Source organism: Onthophagus taurus, chromosome 11, assembly GCF_036711975.1.
Source record: "Onthophagus taurus isolate NC chromosome 11, IU_Otau_3.0, whole genome shotgun sequence".
Taxonomy (NCBI): Eukaryota; Metazoa; Arthropoda; class Insecta; order Coleoptera; family Scarabaeidae; genus Onthophagus; species Onthophagus taurus.
Genome location: NC_091976.1, coordinates 28681702 through 28702483, shown reverse-complemented (window position 1 = coordinate 28702483; position 20782 = coordinate 28681702). Strand labels below are relative to the sequence as shown.

The 20782-nt window shown below is 35.3% G+C and overlaps 1 protein-coding gene and 2 long non-coding RNA genes across 11 annotated transcripts in view; 2 read left to right on the top strand and 1 right to left on the bottom strand.

The window, feature by feature from the left end:
* Positions 1-20782, bottom strand: part of LOC111415426 (brain tumor) — a 29446-nt gene that overhangs the window by 5727 nt on the left and 2937 nt on the right. For 2 of the 3 annotated variants that reach the window (XM_023047125.2, XM_023047124.2), the window contains exons 2-3: positions 1435-3092; positions 696-1382 (exon numbers count right to left, since the gene is read on the bottom strand). In XM_023047125.2, the coding sequence (XP_022902893.1) occupies positions 696-1382; positions 1435-3070 (2323 nt within the window). In that variant the 5' untranslated portion in view covers positions 3071-3092. Of the gene's footprint in view, positions 1-695; positions 1383-1434; positions 3093-3765; positions 3972-20782 lie in introns of those variants that run through there. The other variant, XM_023047126.2, reaches the window with a different exon arrangement.
* The window catches only part of LOC111415428 (uncharacterized), a 41272-nt gene continuing 20703 nt past the window's right edge, over positions 214-20782 (top strand). For all 7 annotated transcript variants that reach the window (XR_011641782.1, XR_011641783.1, XR_011641784.1 and 4 more), the window contains exons 1-2: positions 214-310; positions 395-498. This is a non-coding gene — a long non-coding RNA (uncharacterized lncRNA). The remainder of the gene's footprint in view (positions 311-394; positions 499-20782) is intronic.
* On the top strand, positions 6306-10122 carry LOC139431712 (uncharacterized). The gene is made up of 3 exons (XR_011641785.1): positions 6306-9244; positions 9311-9400; positions 9470-10122. It is a non-coding gene; the product is annotated as an uncharacterized lncRNA (long non-coding RNA).

Here is a 20782-nt window from a genome sequence, read left to right as displayed (position 1 = left end):
AATCTTATTACACGGAATCGCCTAACTAATATATTTTTGTTACCTTGTAAAAGATGGTGATAATAATACGGTGGATAACACAATATATACCATAACTTCTTTATATAACAGCATTTTTATAACAATTTTGATTTATAACAATTTTATAAAAGATCAAAGTGCGCATGCGCAAGTTTGATATAATAGTTGTGGAACGCTTCCGTTCGCGGCGCTGTAATCGGTTTGTTTTGGTGTTTAATTTATTGAAAAAAAAGTTAATATTTTTCGCGAATTAACTTAATTGGCAATTTTTTGTACCTTATTATTACTAGTAAGTACTCATATTCAACCTTTTGTATCATTTATTAACCCATTTCGTAATTAATTATTATAGGTTATTTAACATTAATTTTAGGTTATTTGACATCAGTTAATTCTTTATTGAATTCTGATACAACTATCTTGTTGATATGAAGAAGTGATTGAAACATACATTTACATGATGATGGAGTAAAGAAGGTATGTAACTTTCTGATTTACATGGTTCCTTATTGCTTTTTTTGAAATGATACAAAAAATTGTGATTAAGACAAATTTTGATTGTTACTAACCCTCATTGATATCATTTGTGTTTTAGACATAGAGATGATAAAGTCTAAGTGACAACAATTTAAAAAATTCGATATCTAATTATTAAATAACAAAATGAAATTTACCTTCACCTCCAATTTGTCTCAAATAAGTTCCCTCGTAGTTAAATACTTTAACGCAATGGGCACGATTATCGGAAATAAATATTTCTTGTTTATCGTTGACGACGACTCCATTAGGAAACTCTAGGTGCTTGGAACAGCCAAATTTCTGCAAAACGGCCCCCGTTTGATCGAAGATAATCACCCGCATCACTTTGCACTCGACGACGATAATGCGGCCTTTATTATCGACGGTGACGCCGCGCGGATGTTGCAAAATATTTGCGCCGAATTTGCGAACAAACTGTCCGTATTGATTGTAAATTTGTATTTGGTGCGTTGGACTACGTTCTGTGACTATGATGTCGCCGGATGTTCGCACGACCGCCACCCTATTCGGATATAAAAGTTGACCGTCGCGTTTTCCGCACTCGCCAAATTGGAATTTGAAGCGACCTTCTTTGTCGAAAATCTGGATTCGGTGGTTGTTGGTGTCCGCGACGATTATATCATTCTGGGCGTTTACTGCTACACCAGAAGGTTCCGTAAACTGACCCTCCATTACGCCGAATTCACCGAACTTGCAATGATAAATCATTTTTTGCCGTTTTATTTGCGATTTTGGCGGGAATATGTTTGTTGACATCAGTTTAGAACTTAAATCAAGCATTGTGTCCGCATGGGAACTTCCGTTTGTTAAGCTATAAGGATCTAAAGAAAATAAAAATTAATTTGAATTATTTAGAATTATAAAATTTCTTACCATTTTGAAAGATTTCATTTCCGGCATTAGACCATTTCTCATAAGCACTTAAACCGTTAACGTTAAGCCCATTTAATCCATTTAAACCGTTACTCAATCCGTTCAGATCGCCACCGATCACCGAATTCGTTACCCCGTTGTTAGCATTGGAAGACGTTGTGGAAAACGGTCCCAAACTGTTGGCTGAACTGAACCTTTTCGAAATAATATTTGATTCAAACGGTGATGTCGATTGACTTGAACCGCTCGTTATCGAAAAGGCACAAGTGCTGCCACCGCCGTTGGTAGAATTTGTTGAACTGGTGGAACTGGATGAGTTGGTGGAATTTGTAGGTCTGGCTATTGGTGGTTGTTTGCTAACACCACCACCTCCGACAAAGTTGATGTTCAAGTTGCCGCCGCCTACGCCCGATTCGGAATTATTGGTTGAATTTGATCGAACGTAGCCGAAAGTATTTCGAACGCCGACTTGGATCGCTTGATAATTGGACACGAATTCGATTTCACCGATGAGGCTGGAATTGTTTGCGGGGTCAAAATTATTTGAACTGTTGATCAGGTTTTGTAATTTTCCATCCAAAATTCGCCGCAACATAATGATCTCGTAAAAGTTGCCGCATTTATTTAATTTTTCAAAAAATTCGGACGTTTTGTAAATACTATCGATCAGTTCTTGTCCTTTTTGACTTGTTACTCCTAACGCTATTTGTTTCGCCGAGTAAACGCTTTCCAGTTCTTTCAAGAGTTCATTCTTTCGTTCATCCAACATCGAACGATAAAATTGAAACGTTTCAGAGATTTCATTTTGAGCCTTATGATATTGAATTTGTAACTTGTTGCTAATGTGTTCGACGTTTTTGATTACGTTCTTGATATCGTTCGCCTTCAATTTAGCCTCTTGCAACAGCAAATTGATCGCTTCAAATTGTTGTTTCGAGAACGTTTCCGCCGAGAAATTTTCCAATTCGTGCAAACTATGCTCGATCGTGATACACTCTTTGCACACCGGCACCATACACGTTTTACAATAATACTTGAGCGGTTCCGTTTTGTGTTTAACGCAAGCGGAAGAGGAATTGGACGATTGTATCGACAACGATTGTTGTTGGCTCTTCGTGGTGGAATCTTCTTTGTGATCATTAAAATTGATGACTCGATGACCTTCGAAGCAATGCATGAAGTTGTGCGCCATGACGCAGTTCGGGCATAAAAAATTGCAACAATCTAAGCAACGGGCTATCGCCTCAAATTTAATTGTTTTGCAAGCGGTGCAACAACTCCTCACTGCCGACGTGGTTGTCGTATTCTCTTGGTTGTTGAGGATGTTTTCTAAGTTTTCGGTAAATAGTTGACACTTGGAACAAATGAATTTATTCTTTTCGTGCGTAGTCAAATTTTTACCACTGGAAGACGATGGCTCGTGGCATTGGAGGCAAACGACCACCGCCGTCAAACCGTCTTCTAAGTTGTTTTCGGTCGCGCAATCGACTGCTATCGATGGACTCGAATTGCTAACCGTTAAAGGAGAATTATTCGAAGACACGTACGAGAGGAATTCGTCTGGATTTTCAGAAAATGATCCTAAAGAATTTGCTCTGGATATTGAAGTTGAATCTATTGAAGTCGGGGATGCCATATTTATCTCCTAGCCTTCATCCCTAAAAGTAAAACCAAAAATTAATGTTATTCATACTTAATTAAATCAATTAATTCATTTTAGGTTAAAGAAGAATGAAATAAAAATGAGCAAGATTAAGAAAGCAATTTCTTTGTTGGTTATAAAAAAAAAGGAATTAAAAATAAAGGTTAATAAGATGAGATGGGTTAGAAGAATAAAAGAATATATTAAAAAAGAATCAAAATAAAAACAAAAATATTGTCCGTTAGGCAACAGAATGGGACGAAGGGAGGGGCGAGGCGGCGGCGGGACATCGATCGGATATAGGGGAGCCCCGACACGTTACCATAGCAACCGGATAGGGCTGCGACCCCTACGATCCGGTCGTCCCGACGCTGCAAACTCACCCCTCACAGTGCCGCCAACCCCACTAAACTAAACTATTTATTATGTGCGAAACAAAAAAAAAGGACCAACGACGATGGTTTCGAAAACGTTTCTTGCAACCCCTATAGTACACTATATTCCCCGCTAATAAGCATAAAACATCGGTTACACCAAGACCGTTATTATTATTTTTGAGAAATAAAAACAGAACTTGTTGCATACCAACAAAAATGAAATCTCCAACAAAGAATGGTTACTTAAGAATGATCGTTTTTTGTAACGGTCGATTTCCGGGAAATAAAATTTTTTTATATAAAATTACATACCAAATATTATACACATCAACGATGAACATAGAAAAATATATAGCACGCACAACACGCACTCAGGTAAAAAAAATTTCGAAAATGTGATGCAGAAGAAACGAACACACCACGAGGCTGAGGCTCAACAGGGACAAAAGAAATATCCCACCGAACTGAGGGCCACAGTTTTCTGTGAATGGCACTAACGACAACCGTAGGGGTGGGCAGGAAAGCGTCTGGTAGCGCGCGAGCGATGATGGTTGCTGGCGCGGGGTTTCCAAAGGGACGCGGGGAGAGAGGTAGTGGCGCGTTCCAGACCAAACCGACGCACAACGATTCTACGCGACCAGAACGAACGACGACCGATGGACTGATCTAGAAGGAAGAGTGTTATCGAGGGAACCCACGATGAAGTTCAGAGTACCTATACTCGAAGAGGGAGCAGGAAATGAAAAAACACTTTTCATCTCAATTCTACGTATAAAAAATTACATTAACGTCGATGAGTCACCAAAAAAAATATGAAGTTTATGATGAAGAAATTTCTGGATTTTGATTAATTCCACTAATTTTTATGTTTAATTGAATATCAATGCGATCATCAAGTTAAGATAATGCTTATTGAGCTATATCTATTACCATAATAATTTTATTGTCAAGGGGTGTTCTAAAACGCTTTGTTATGTCCCATTTTCATTTCCAACCGCGATAAATGATTATGTTTTATCTAATATTAATAGATTTACTGCTATGCATATATTTACATTTAACGTTTTTGAAATGATAAAAATATGTATTAAGGTGAACAAATCATAGTTGTATAGAGACAGCAAGTAAATGTGTTGATCTATTTAATCAGGCGGATGTAGTAGGGTTCACTACATCACCTGTATTTTTTGACAATGACAAAGACATGGAATTTATATCAGAGAATAATGATGAAACACCACTAATAAAGTAACTGACTTTCATATTATTGAAAGCTTGGCAAGATGAAGTTATATAGTACATATGTGGGGAGAGGAAGCTATGATGAGTTACACCTTCTAATGATATTGTATTGGGTTGGGTTAATCGTCCAGGTTGTTATCTAATATTTTTGCCAATATATCTCTTGATGTTAATAGCACTGAGATGGAGGTTGTTTTATGTCTTGGAATTATAGCAAGACTAATCAGTTCAAACGAGAACTGGTTGAGATGGGGAAAGTTTGGATATCAGATGGTCCTAATTGATGCCGCACGTAGCAAACCTAAGAAGTAACATGTATCCCAATATAGATATTGAATCATAAACAATTTTGTCTATTGTAACTCTTTTGGAACTTGGAAAAAGATGGCAAAACGTGGTATTAACACTACATAATATTCAAATGAAGGGTGTTATCTCCATGTTGCGTTCTGTTGCTAGTATAAAGAGTTTATTGATCAATTAATTATTTTCGTATCTAGATTTACTGCTATGCATATATTTACATTTAACGTTTTTGAAATGATAAAAATATGTATTAAGGTGAACAAGTCATAGTTGTATAGAGACAGCAAGTAAATGTGTTGATCTATTTAATCAGCCGGATGTAGTAGGGTTCACTACATCACCTGTATTTTTTGACAATGACAAAGACATGGAATTTATATCAGAGAATAATGATGAAACACCACTAATAAAGTAACTGACTTTCATATTATTGAAAGTTTGGCGAAATGAAGTTATATAGTACATATATGGGTAGAAGAAGCTATGATGAGTTACACCTTCTAATGATATTATATTGGGTTGGGTTGCTCGTCCAAGTTGTTATCGGCACTATTTTTGCCAATATATCTCTGGATGCTGGATGCCAATATATCGATGTCTTAGAATTATAGTACGACTAATCAGTTCAAACAAGAACTGGTTGAGATGGGGAAAGTTTGGATATCAGATGGTCCTAATTGATGCCGCACGTAGCAAACCTAAGAAGCAACATGTATCCCAATATAGATATTAAATCATAAACAATTTTGTCTATTGTAACTCTTTTGGAATTTGGCAAAAGATGGCAAAACGTGGTATTAACACTGCATATTATGCAAATGAAGGGTGTCATCTCCATGTTGCGTTCTGATGCTAGTATAAAGAGCGCCCATATTTGTTGTTACTCTATGGAGTTTGTTGATCAATTAATTATTTTCGTATCTAAATTTACTGCTATGCATATATTTACATTTAACGTTTTTGAAATGATAAAAATATGTATTAAGGTGAACAAATCATAGTTGTATAGAGACAACAAGTAAATGTGTTGATCTATTTAATCAGCCGGATGTAGTAGGGTTCACTACATCACCTGTATTTTTTGACAATGATAAAGACATGGAATTTATTTCAGAGAATAATGATGAAACACCACTAATAAAGTAACTGACTTTCATATTATTGAAAGCTTGGCGAGATGAAGTTGTATAGTACATATCTCTTCTAATGATATTGCATTGGGTTGGGTTGCTTGCACAATATTTTTGCGAATATATCTCTGTATGCTAATAGCACTGAGATTGAGGTTGTTTTTCAACGGACTTGGTATGGGGTAATGATCTCATAAACACATAAGCTATGAAACAACTTGTTTCCAAAAAAAAACTTTCAAAATATTCGAAATATTTCCAAAAAATTTATAAGGATTTCCAAGAACATCCATATATTAATAATCATTCCTGAGAATTTCAAAGTATAATCAGCAATGTTTAAGGATTCTTAGCGATACCTAAATGCTTCTAAGAATTATTGCGAGGATTTTCATTTAAGTCATTACAATAAGCTATAAAAAGCTACAGATTGATTTCAGCGTATATTTGTGACGTCACAAGCAGCGAAAATATCTTATTGTTAGTACCACGTCAGCAATTTATATCTATTGTATCGTCGATTCTTGCATATAGCCTTCAAAAGTAGAGTTCTATTATGATTAGTAACCAATTATTGCTTTCCAATTTCATTCTAGATACATCCACGTTTGGCATAAACATTTTTGTTCCTCCGGACTTTTTTGACACTTAGCAAAAGATGGAAAAACGTGGTATTAACAAATTTTCCGTATCTATATCAAGATGGACGTCAAAGTATCGGTTGGGTTGAGAAACTTTTTACCTACAAACCAACTTTCGTTTTATGATTTCTACTACGTATCCAGTTTTAGCGTCTAAATTCGCTCTTTCTTCTTCCTATTCTCAGAACGCCATCATTAAAGACTTTTAATAGATTTAGCACCAAGGTATATTCCTGAGGAATCTTTGTCGTTACCACAAACATTTGATTGCGGAGCTATTATTTTCTGCCTTTGCTAAACTCGTATTGGTGTTCTTAAATCCTTTCTCAACTACTTCCTTATTCAGTTTCCTCCTGATCAAAATCTCCATCTTTTTTGTGATTGTCTCGAGCCAGATTTTAGAATATCTCTCTTTTTGATACATTAATTATATATATAACTTTTTTTGTATCAGATAAAAATATTTTTGTTTCTGCCTATCTCTGTGATTAACAACTTTCTAGTTTGATGAACTTAATTCAATTCATAACAAAACGAACCTAGTTAAATTAAATTTATTGATTTGGTTAAAAGTTCTTAAGGTTAATTTTCTTGATTTTTATCCAATATATTTTTAAAGCTACTTTAAGGCCCTTCTTCGAATTCTTAATACCCTAGGTCTACCTGTTTCGATCGTCCCTTTTTTTCCTTCCAGAAGGTGTTTCTTCCCTTTTGACCTGCTCGCCTCCAAGATGATAAATTTGAAAATCTTCTTAGAAAAAAGTTTCTATCCTCACTTCTTGGTACACATTCTTCCTTTCTTAGTCAACATTGAAACCTTTCTTCACGAATTTTTAAATACTTTTAATCTAATGATAAAGTTTTTGAACGATATTTCGCTTATTAAGTCATCATCTTTTTTACGACCGCGCAATCGTCCAACAGGATCGAAAATACTTTCACTTTGAAAGTAGAGTCTAGTGCGATCTACTTATGTTTGTTGTACAACACGAAACGAAGGTCTTTATTACGTAAACCAATCGTTGTCGTCCAGTTTTGTAGCTTATGCGAATAAAATACCAAGGTGTTCCGATAGATGAATGTAATTTTAGAGTGGAAATTAAAAGATTTTTAAAGTTGGGATTTTGATGATGAGATGAAATTGTTGAGACAATATGGGTTTTATATTTTCGGGAAGCCTGAGCCAACGAAGAACCGGATGACCGACCGACGCCGGGTTCAAGGGGAAGAATTTAAGTAGTAGTCACGCCTACGTGACTACTTCAAAGACCTCTGCGTCACTCGCTCTCCCCACAGCCAGTTTGTAACGCAAGACATTCACACAAGACGTTGTCCAGACTCGAGAATAAATTCTTTCCTAGAACCGGATATAGGAATTTCTTGTGGTCGTGGCTGATGAGCGGGTACGCGACCTCACTTGAATTTTTTCCAATTAAAAAAAAGAAGTGGATCATCAATTTAAATCAGTCTCTTATTATTTAGCTGTTGGTTTATTTATTTTTTGAAACTATTTATTTACTATAGTGTAAAAACGCGATATCCGTCCTTAGATGACATCAACAAACTAGAACGGGGACATATGGCATCCTGTTTTTAGTATAACCATGTGTTATTACCATCGTCATATGGTGACATTAACAGAAAAAGTTAAACTAATTTCAAACCATCGATTTCGGAATTGAATTTCAACAACAAAAAAGAAAAGAGAGTATTTAAATCTTTGATAATGATGACGATGATGAAAAAGTGAACGTTCCTCTACGTAATAATAAGAACTTATTATTGTTCGAGTTGTGCTACTTTTTTGTTGCAACGCGCGCGTTCGTCGCTGGTTGCGCAAGAAACAATGTGCAAAGTGGGACGGCATAGTTTTCTGTTTCAGCACTAATTCTGCGTTAGAGATACACTACTTGCGGGGAAAGTTGTTCGATCAAGGTCGATTAAATCCTAAGCAACATTAACTTTTCTTGCTTATATTTGAATATGTCCTTTTCTAATTTCATCTAGTAATCATAAATTAATGATGAAACATTATTAATGCTAAAAATGATCTCCATTTCTTTCATTATTATGTAAGATGAATCGTTCTACTTTCACCGATTCACGCTCGCAAAAAAAGCGAAAGTATTACATAACCGACTTACTTCAATTCGCATTCATAACAGATATGATACAAAAACCCATCATTATTAGTTAACATAAATATTTCTAAGTAATTTTAGCTATAACAATTTAAAAAACAGAAAAGACGTCATCAAAGAGTGAATAAAAAGCAAAAAAAATAGTGATTAATATTATTGCGCGTTGTTCCTGGAGAACAATGACCCAGTGGCGGCGACAGCGAATAGCTACTATTAAATAGCCGTAGAACGGTCGGGGTTCAAGACCGGGACCAGGAGCTACAAAGAGGAGACCCTATGTGCGCATACACACACACACACAGAAACGTTGATATCAAACTCGACGGAGGAGGTTCGTTGACTCTCCAGCCCCGAGAAAGTTCGGTTTTATTACGTTCAGTTGTGCGTATTATTGCAGACGACGACGCCTTCGAAGCCAATTATCGTGATATTTTGGCCAAAACGGAATTATCCAAACTAAATAAACACAAAATAATAAATTCTTTATGTAAGGTCACGACTCTGATTATTTATGCGATTTAGATATCGGGTTTTAACAATTTTTCTTTTCATTCAGATTCTTTTTCGTTGGAATACTGGGTGGAGTTAATGATAACATCGTTTTAAAGGACTTGTTGTTTTCCTCTTGAAAGCGTCGTTTTTTGTACTTGACCTCTTTAACTAAACTTACATTAACGAGGTCTTTAAGAATATTTTTAAAAAATTTTTTCAGTAAAAATTTATTTCATACTTTTGCCACACTCTGTATATTATCATTTCTTATGTGCTATCAATGTCAGTTATAAACGTGTAATACCAACTTAAATTAATTATTATTTTGACATTTTCATTTTATCTATTTTGGATTATTAGCAATTTCAATGTTTATTTCAATTACATTTATTTCGTCTCTTTGAATTGTTTGATTAATTCGTTGTGTTGAAACTGTTAGCTATAAATTATTTAGTAACGCCAACCTAAATAAGTCGGGTATTTCCTTCGACTAAATATTTGAAAATAAAAATTTCAAAACAAACATTTTATTTACACGACATAAACAAGTATTTTTGTTTAATTTAGTATGATGTTATAAACAAATTTATGAGGCAACTACATTTTTATCGGTTTTTTTTACCGCCATCTATCCCTACAAACACGTGTTATATTTTGACGTTTTAAAAATACCTAATTTTCAATTCTAATCATAACATAATCTCAAAATTTCTAATCTTTGTTTGTAAACTAGCATTGTTTTCAAACTACACGTAACATTGCGGGTGAAACATCCCGAATATTTCTTAATATTGTTCTTGGCATTCCTCAACATTATCTCGGACATCTCGCAACATCGCTCCAAACATCTTTTAATATTGTCTCATCCGCATTAGATATCTCTTAAGATCATATCGAACATTTCCCAAGGTTATCAAAATCCACATCTCAATGTTCTTCCGACCATCTCACAATATTATTTATGTTACTCCTCAGGATTAATACGAATATTGATAACGCTTCACAGTGTCCTAAAGTTCCTCAATATTGATTGTTAATAACAAACCTCAACATTCTGAGATGTATCCTAACACATCTGAACGTTATCCCTCAATATTGTTTCTGACAATCCTCAAAACATCATGGTCATGTCTCAAAATGACGGTCAACCTAACATACCTCATCATTCTTCCTATCATCTCACCATATCGTTTATGGCATTGTTTCAAACACCCGTATATCGTCTCTGTTCACCTCAACATCATCCCTAACACCCCATTATCGTTTCGATAACGCTTTACAGCGTCCTAAACTTTCTCAATGTTGCCTCGAATAAACCTCAACATCGTTATAAACATCAATCAGCATCATTCCAAGCACTCCTCGGTATCCTAACACATCTGAACGTAATCCCTCAATATTGTTTCTGACAATCCTCAAATCATCGTGGATATCATAGCTATATACCTCGAAACATCATGGTCATGTCTCAAAATGACGGTCAACCTAACATACCTCATCATTCTTCCTATCATCTCACCATATCGTTTATGGCATTGTTTCAAACGCCCTTATATAATAATAATAATAATAATAATAAACTGCTTTATTGTTCTCCTAGCATACCAAAAAAAAATCATTGTAATAAATCATTGAAGAAAAAACAAAAAATAAACAGTAAATAAAATTAAATAATTGCCAATAAAAAAAAAATCATACATGAGAACAATCTTATGGCATGGTTCAACTCATGTTGTTCTTCCACCATACCATAGAGAATTTAAACATTAATAGAATGCGCATTAACTGTAACATACAACAAAAAAAAACATTATGCAGATGTAAAGCCATTTTTACAAACGTGAAGGTCACTGCCATCCATGCAAATAATTTAGCACGTGTCTTTTAAAAGTTATTGATGATGCACACACTGTCCACTCAAGAGGAAGTTCATTCATTGTCTTAGCGATCTGATAGGAAAATGACTTTTTGAAAAAAGCTTTATGAAAAATAGGTGGAGATAATCTCCCTTTAAATCTAATATTTACAGTGTGTACATCCCCGCGAAAACTTATTTTGTTATAGAGGTAAGGTGGCTTATAAAGATGGAGGACCCGGTGGTAGAGGCATACAGAGTGCAGCACCCTCCTTCCCTGCATGTTTAACCATTTTAATTCCGGCAACCTGTCACTTACATGGTCACTTCGGTGAAGACCAAACAGTAAACGTATACAGGAATTTTGTGTTTTTTGAATTTTTTCTTTTAAGACATAGGACAAAAAAGGAGAGTACAGAACATCTGCATAGTTAAAAAGTGAGAGGACCAGACTTTCACAGAGATATTTCCTTGTTTTATGGTTCAAATAATGTCTGTTCGAGTAGATAACCTTCAAACTCCCATACGCCCTTTGTATGCATTTGTTGATGTGATCATTAAAAGTCAAATTCTCGTCTATTAAGACACCCAAATTTCGTACTGTTTTATGGAATTGTAACGGTTCATTGTTCACAAATAGATGGAGGGTGTCTGCAACTTGCTGTCTGAGGCTCTTTGGACCGAAAACAATGGCAAGAGACTTACTCTGATTTATATGAAGCCCATGGCGGTCGGAAATATCACATAAAGCTTGCAAATCACTATTTATATCTATACCCGCTTTAACCACCTCAGACGGAGGGAAGGAATAGTACAGCTGGGTGTCGTCTGCGTAAAAGTGCGCCTTACAATGTGAAATGGATTTGATAAAATCCACCATATCATCTCACCATATTGTTTATGGTATTGTTTCAAACGCCCTTATATCGTCTCTGTTCACCTCAACATCATCCCTAACAGCCCATTATCGCTTCGATAACGCTTTACAGTGTCCTAAACTTTCTCAATGTTGCCTCTAACAAACCTCAACATCGTCATAAACATCAATCAGCATCATTCCGAGCATTCCTCAGTATCCTAACACATCTCAACATCAACCTGTACATCTTTCAACGTCATCTCTCAAAATTATTTCTGACTAACCTCAACACCATCATGGATATTATCTCTATACACCTCAAAACATCATAGTCATGTCTCAAAATGACGGTCAACCTAACATACCTCATCATTCTTCCTATCATCTCACCATATTGTTTATAGCATTGTTTCAAACACCCTTATATCGTTTCTGTTAACCTCAACATCGTCCCTAACAGCCCATTATCGCTTCGATAACGCTTTACAGCGTCCTAAACTTTCTCAATGTTGCCTCTAACAAACCTCAACATCGTCATAAACATAAATCAGCATCATTCCGCGCATTCCTCAGTATCCTAACACATCTCAACATCATCCTACACATCTTTCAACGTCATCTCTCAAAATTATTTCTGACTAACCTCAACACCATCATGGATATTATCTTTATACACTTCAAAACATCATAGTCATGTCTCAAAATGACGGTCAACCTAACATACCTCATCATTCTTCCTATCATCTCACCATATTGTTTATGGTATTGTTTCAAACGCCCTTATATCGTTTCTGTTAACCTCAACATCGTCCCTAACAGCCCATTATCGCTTCGATAACGCTTTACAGCGTCCTAAACTTTCTCAATGTTATCTCTAACACACCTCAACATCGTCATAAACATCAATCAACATCATTCCGAGCATTCCTCAGTATCCTAACACATCTCAACATCAACCTGTACATCTTTCAACGTCATTTCTCAATATTATTTCTGACAAACCTCAACACCATCGTGGATATTATCTCTATACACCTCAAAACATCATAGTCATGTCTCAAAATGACAGTCAACCTACAACACTTCAACATTTTTCCGACCATCTCACAATATCGTTTATGGTACTTCTCAGGATTGTTTCAGACATCTTTATATCGTACCTATACACCTCAATATCATCCCTAAGGCCTCATTACCGCCTCGGACAACGCTTTACATCATCTTAAAATTCCTCAATATTGTCTTTAACACACCTCAACATCGTCATGAAGATTAATTAGCATCATTCCGAGCATTCCTCAGTATCCTAACATCTCAACATCATCCTGCACATCTTTCAACGTCATCTCTCAACATTATTTCTGACAAACCTCAACACCATCGTGGATATCATCTCTATACTCCTCAAAACATCATAGTCATGTCTCAAAATGTCAAGTCAACCTAACACACCTCAACATTCTTCCAACCATCTCAAATAACATTTATGGTACTCCTCAGGATTGTTTGAGACACCCTTATATCTCTTCGGAGCGTCCTAAACTTCCTCAATATTGTTTCTAACACATCTCAATATCTAATCTTTCAACGTCGTCCCATACCATCTTCAATATTGTCTCCGACAACCTGCTACATCATCACCGATCACTCTCAAGATTGTCTCAAATATCCAAGTAAACAAAGAAATGCATTAATTTCGGAACTACAGTGTTTCTGATATAATGAAACACTCATAATTGCTTGCTTAAACACTTACGTACTTGATAAATAAATCCAGATATAAGCCAACGAGAGAGTATATTACATTTTAACAAGATTTATTACATTTAGATTTAGTTGAGAGTACAAAAATAAACTAAAACGATTACGAATCCAATAAAAGAGATTATGATGACAAGAAATGCAAGGTAAAGAAGGAGTTTCTTGAAAGTAGATGAGAGAGTGAGGAGAAGGAGGTGGAGGATGCCCTGGCAGCAACGGCAGCAAAAGAGGCACAAGAACGTTAACCTGTGCTCCGTACAGTTGAAGGTTAAACGTTCTTTGCTCGCTTTGCTTTGGTCCCCGGTGTTGCTGCTGCTTCGGCGGCGTGTAACCTTGTGGCGGGCTCCTCTTCTTTGTTTTACAGTCCGCGTTCGTCGGTCAAACGGATGGTGTGAGGGTCAAATACTTTGCTTGAACGCGAGAAGCGCCTCTAATAAAAGAGACAAGTAGAAGAGTGAACGTTCTTATTACTTTTGTTTAAAAACAAGTTTTAAAAAAACGATTAAAGAAAAAAATTAATAAAAAATTGTTCTTATTTGTTAAAACGTAGATTTTTTGAGGTTTTGTTATCAACAACAAGAACCGCAATGCTTCATTGGATACAGTCAAAGAAATAAAAAAGGGACTTTATTAAATAGGTTAATTCAACGTTATTTGGAGTTACGCATCATTTTATCATTTTGAGGATATAACGTACTTAGGTTGTAATATTTGCGTTCCGTATCTAATCTTAGGAAGGCTAGTTTCCTTTCCTATTTAGATAACGAGACTAATACGTAACTATCCTACTCATGAGGTTGTATAAAATAAAACTTCCGGTTTTAATATGAAGTTTCTAAATTTTCTATTCAAATTTATAATTTGAAAAAATGAAAAACATTCAATGACATTTATAAATAAACGACGCACATTTGGACATTTCTCTAAAACATAAGCGGCGTGAAACTTATGCTCCTGCAACGCAGCAGACGACGGGAGTTTCGAAAATAGCTCTTCATCGCGCGCGTACATGTATACAAAACGAATACAAAAATAGCAACCGAGTTTTCTTTCCAAACTCGGATCAGAAACGACCTCCTACTAACAACTATAATAACTATAACATCTACAACAATTTTAACAAGAAGGTGTAAAACAGAAAGAACGTTGATTAATATTTTAATAAATCATAATTTTTCAATAATATATATATACGCATGTTTTAAAACACACGGCTAAACCCGAAACTTTCTAGTTCTAGATCTAGTGTTAGTTCTAGTTTTACACTATCACTAGAACTAACACAAGACCTAGAACTAGAATCATTCGGGTTTAGCCGTCTTGAGAGACGTGTGGCTAAATTCGAATGTTTCTAGCTCTAGGTCTAGTGTTAGTTCTAGTTTGACACTTGTACTGTCACTAGAACTAACACAAGACCTAGAACTAGAATCATTCGGGTTTAGCCGTCTTTAAAGACGTGCGGCTGAACCCGAATGATTCTAGTTCTAGGTATAGTGTTAGTTCTAGTTTTACACTATCACTAGAATTAACACTAGACTTAGAACTAGAATCATTCGGGTTTAGCCGTCTTGAGAGACGTGCGGCTAAATCCGAATGTTTCTAGTTCTAGGTCTAGTGTTAGTTCTAGTCTTACACTTGCACTGTCACTAGAACTAACACAAGACCTAGAACTAGAATCATTCGGGTTTAGCCGTCTTTAAAGACGTGCGGCTGAACCCGAATGTTTCTAGTTCTAGGTCTAGTGTTAGTTCTAGTTTTACACTATCACTAGAACTAACACTAGACCTAAAACTAGAATCATTCGGGTTTAGCCGTCTTGACAGACGTGCGGCTAAATCCGAATGTTTCTAGTTCTAGGTCTAGTGTTAGTTCTAGTCTTACACTTGCACTGTCACTAGAACTAACACAAGACCTAGAACTAGAATCATTCGGGTTTAGCCGTCTTGAGAGACGTGTGGCTAAACCCAAATGTTTCTAGTTCTAGGTCTAGTGTTAGTTCTAGTTTTACACTATCATTAGAACTAGCACAACACCTAGATCTAGAATCATTCGAGTTTAGCCGTCCTGAAAGACGTGCGGCTAAATCCGAATGTTTCTAGGTGTAGTGTTAGTTCTAGTTTTATACTAGCATTATCACTAGAACTATTACAAAACTTTGAACTAGAACCATTCGGGTTTAGCCGTGTGAGAGATGTGTGGCTAAATCCGAATGTTATTATAATAGGTAATTTCTCAGGTTCACTTTTTGTTGTTAACAAATTATTCAATATTTTTACATAAATTCTCAAATTTCACCATGTGGTCCAAGTAATTGACGGTAATGTTATAGTAAAGTTTTATATTTCTCTATTCCTAACTAATTTTGTAAATTCCGTAGTTTGAGTCCGAGGATGACTCCAAGTCGAAACACGTGTAACACATAAAAATAATAAATTTTCATACGATTCATCTTTTAAGGCCAAAAACTTGGGTTTTTGTTTTCCTTCTCTTCCAATTGATATCTAAACGATGAATCTGGAGAAAGAACTAGCAACCTTTCTAGTTCTAGGTCTAGTGTTAGTTCTAGTTTTACCCTTGCACTGTCACTAGAACTAACACAAGACCTAGAACTAGAATCATTCGGGTTTAGCCGTCTTTAGAGACGTGTGGCTAAATCCGAATGTTTCTAGTTCTAGGTCTAGTTCTAGTTTTGCACTAGCACTATCACTAGAACTATTACAAGACTTTGAACTAGAATCATTCGGGTTTAGCCGTCTTGAGAGACGTGCGGCTAAACCCGAATGGTTCTAGTTCAAAGTCTTGTGATAGTTCTAGCTTTACACTTGCACTGTCCCTAGAACTAACACAAGACCTAGAACTAGAATCATTCGGGTTTAGCCGTCTTTAGAGACGTGTGGCTAAATCCGAATGTTTCTAGTTCTCGGTCTAGTGTTAGTTCTAATTTTACACTATCACTAGAACTATCACAAGACCTAGAACTAGAATCATTCGGGTTTAGCCGTCTTGAGAGACGTGCGGCTAAATCCGAATGATTCTAGTTCTAGGTCTAGTGTTAGTTCTAGTTTTACACTATCACTAGAACTAACACAACGCCTAAATCTAGAATCATTCGGATTTAGCCATCTTGAGAGATGTGCGGCTAAATCCGAATGATTCTAGTTCTAGGGTTAGTTCTAGTTTTACACTAGCACTATCACTAGAACTATTACAAGACTTTGAACTAGAATCATTCGGGTTTAGCCGTCTTTAGAAACGTGCTGCTAAATCCGAATGATTCTAGTTCTAGGTCTAGTGTTAGTTCTAGTTTTACACTATCACTAGAACTAACACAAGACCTAGAACTACAATCATTCGGGTTTAGCCGTCTTGAAAGACGTGCGGCTAAATCTGATGTTTCTAGTTCTAGGTCTAGTGTTGGTTCTAGTTTTACACTTGCACTGTCACTAGAACTAACACAAGACATAGAACTAGAATCATTCGGGTTTAGCCGTCTTGAGAGACGTGCGGCTAAATCCGAATGTTTCTAGCTCTAGGTCTAGTGTTAGTTCTAGTTTTACACTATCACTAGAACTAACACAACACCTAGATCTAGAATCATTCGGGTTTAGCCGTCTTAAGAGACGTGCGGCTAAATCCGAATGTTTCTAGTTCTAGGTCTAGTGTTAGTTCTAGTTTTACACTATCACTAGAACTAACACAACACCTAGATCTAGAATCATTCGGGTTTAGCCGTCTTGAGAGACGTGCAGCTAAACCCGAATGTTTCTAGTTCTCGGTCTAGTGTTAGTTCTAGTGATAGTCCTGGTATTAGTTCTAGTGATAGTCCTAGTGTTAGTTCTAATTTTAATTTAATTTTCGTTATATTTTTTAATAATGAATTAAAGAAAAGCAACAAAAACACGAAAAAAAAGTCCCGTATCTGTTTTTGAGTATATATCGATTTTTTCTTATCACACATTTATGATAATACATATTCGCCTATTGGAGAAAAACCATTTGTAAATAAAGTTTAATTTATATCGGTGCTTTTTCAACAAAAAAAAAAATACCACAATATCTTTATTATTTCGATTTGCGTTCGACTTTAAAAATAAAATTCGTGAAGGTCACGGGCACATTGCTTACCTTTCCCGATTAAACAAAAAAAAACAACGAGCTATAGATAAATTTCGAATGCGATAAACTTAGTTTTAAATCATAAAGAACCTTTCTTTATGGAGAAGGATTTTTTTCACCAAATTTCCTTTCTATTATCAAAATCATTTCGATTCACAACAACAAAAAAAAAAAACAATAAATAAATAAGAAAGAACGCCGGAAGCAAATGGACGCTTCACTTTAGAAAGGATCATCATCGCAAAGAAGAAGCGGCATAAAGAGGCCGAGAGATCGACTTTCACTTTTAAATGCGGCAAGAGACTCGGCTCGAAGAAGGTTATGACATCACCATCACTACCATCAACGCCATCATATCTTTAAATTTTTTTTTAGCTAACTTTCGCGGTTAATTTTAAAATTTAAAATTCACACCGAGAATGTTTTACAACCGGAAATACACACCGACGTTAAATAAATTTATTCATAGCGTTCTTAGAAATTTCACGTTTCGAATATTTTACTTATTCAATTAATAACTATAACATTCTTTCAATTAGTACTGGATTTTTTTAATAGTTTCACCTTTATAATGTTGTATGAAATTATATTACACTTAACCTATTAGTATTAAACAACACACACACACACAAGCGATACCACTTTCTAGTATACGTTAAATAACGCTTTTACGTAACTATATTGCTGCTCTTTGTGTGGTGTGTTGAAGAGAATGTGTGCCATCGTAACTCAATATTAAAACGTCGCGTTCACGTTACGAGCGGTAATTAGTACAAAACAATTAAAAAGGTGTTCGGTTTTCATTTTAATCCAATTTAATATTGCAAAAAATGTATGGATTACAGCTCCCTCTGTAATGAAATGAGCTTTTTATTGCCAAATTATTAATCATAATCTATCTCTAGTTGTTGTAGGACATGAAGTTGAACCTATAAAGAATCTGAAAAGATTGTACTGAGCAAAAACAACCAAGAACCAAGTATACAAAGAAATTTCCCAAAAAGAAAAATAACTCCAAAACTAATATCAGAATCTTGCAGTTTTTCAATAATAAACCTAGCGTAATAACAGATTCTTTTGGTAGTTGAAGAACTAACTCCGTTATTTTCTGTACTAGACACTACCACAACTGGTTTTTAACGCAGATTCATTTCCAGTTGTTTTCATAGGCACAATCTCGGATGTGATTGCCGAAACTTCAAAATGTTGTAGGATCATAGAGAAAAAGATTAGGAAGCTATTGCTTACAGACTACATAAGATTTATAAGGAGTTTTAGAATCAACCCAAGATCTTATGTTACAAAATGGCTGACATTCATAGACTTGACTTAACACTCTAATTTCTCGTAGCGTACTGGTAGCATAACATCTTTCATTTAGACTGCACCATAAGATGTAACTTCAAATTTTGTCCTAATGATGACCAAGTACTAACATTTCTTTGCCAATGGATAAATGGCATCAAAAGCTTCAGACTTCTAAATGAAACATTGTTGTAATGTTGTTGACTAGATAGAAATGTTCAGAAATCAATATCGGATTGAATAGAGCTAATATCAATTATTTTACCAGTTAATTTTCTGCCAATACTTGAAAATTGTTGTTGAAAATGTAACAAAAATTTTGATGATACAAAAAATATCATGTCATTAGCTTGGTTTAAAATTCAACAAGGCATGGTAGAATCGTAAGATGTAATCAAAGACTGGCTAAACTATTTTAATCGGAAAAACAAGTTTAGAGAAGGCAACCTTGACATCTTAACAAATACCAGCTATAACTCCAACAATTCAAAACGCATTACAAATTTAGAAAGATTTTCAGAGATAGTTCGAAGACGCCGCATGAAATTAATGGGCGAAAACTGCACCAATGAAATAGGTTCTGTGATGGGAGCAAAATTCAGCTGATGATAAAGTCAAATGACTACTTCCAGTGTTGATAAATCATCAGTTAAAATTCTCGTAGGATATACAAAACACCACATCTTCATTCATTACGATTGTACAGATTCAGTATATCTTGCTGCGACAAGATTGCAGCAAATCAATTTAAATGTTAATTAAGCAGAAGGACCTTAAGAGAAACCACGTATCTTGTGCAACACCTCGTAATTTAAATACATAAAGCTTAGTTATCTTAGGACAATAAGGTGCATCATTTATCTTTAATGCATGGTTGAATGATCCAGATAACAAAACACATAAATTAATGATACATTGCCAATTAATGAAACCATTATGGTGGAAATGATTTGGTCCATAAAAGTATTCACTTCTTGGAGTTAAGTCGTCTAAATGTTTTTTTACAGTTTTTACTGTGTAGATGGGTTGGCAGAAGTATTCTATTATATTGCCATTATTAATTGTTGCTACATTTTCGGCAACAACTTAACGCAAAGTCACTTAATAAACTGTTAATAATAGGAATGAGCATAACTACATAACTCCTCCTGGAAACTTTCCGCTACATTAATGAGAGTATCATTTTAGTCTATGAACCTTAGTAAGGTGGTAGAAGTACTTACCACCAACATGATTATTCAAAGATAAGTCACGTCAATGTAAACAAGAATTCCTATTTTTGAAGTATTAGGCTTGAATTAGTTTCCATATAAATATAAAAATATTTAAGGCATTGACATTGAGAAGGTTGTAAGTTGAGGTTGCTAAAAAAGAAAAGACGTTGAATATTCTAGGAGACATAAAAATAGAGTCGACTGATAAAAAAAGTTTCTTCTCGAGAAGACTCACCATGCAGAACTTGTAAAGTTTTCCAAACACAA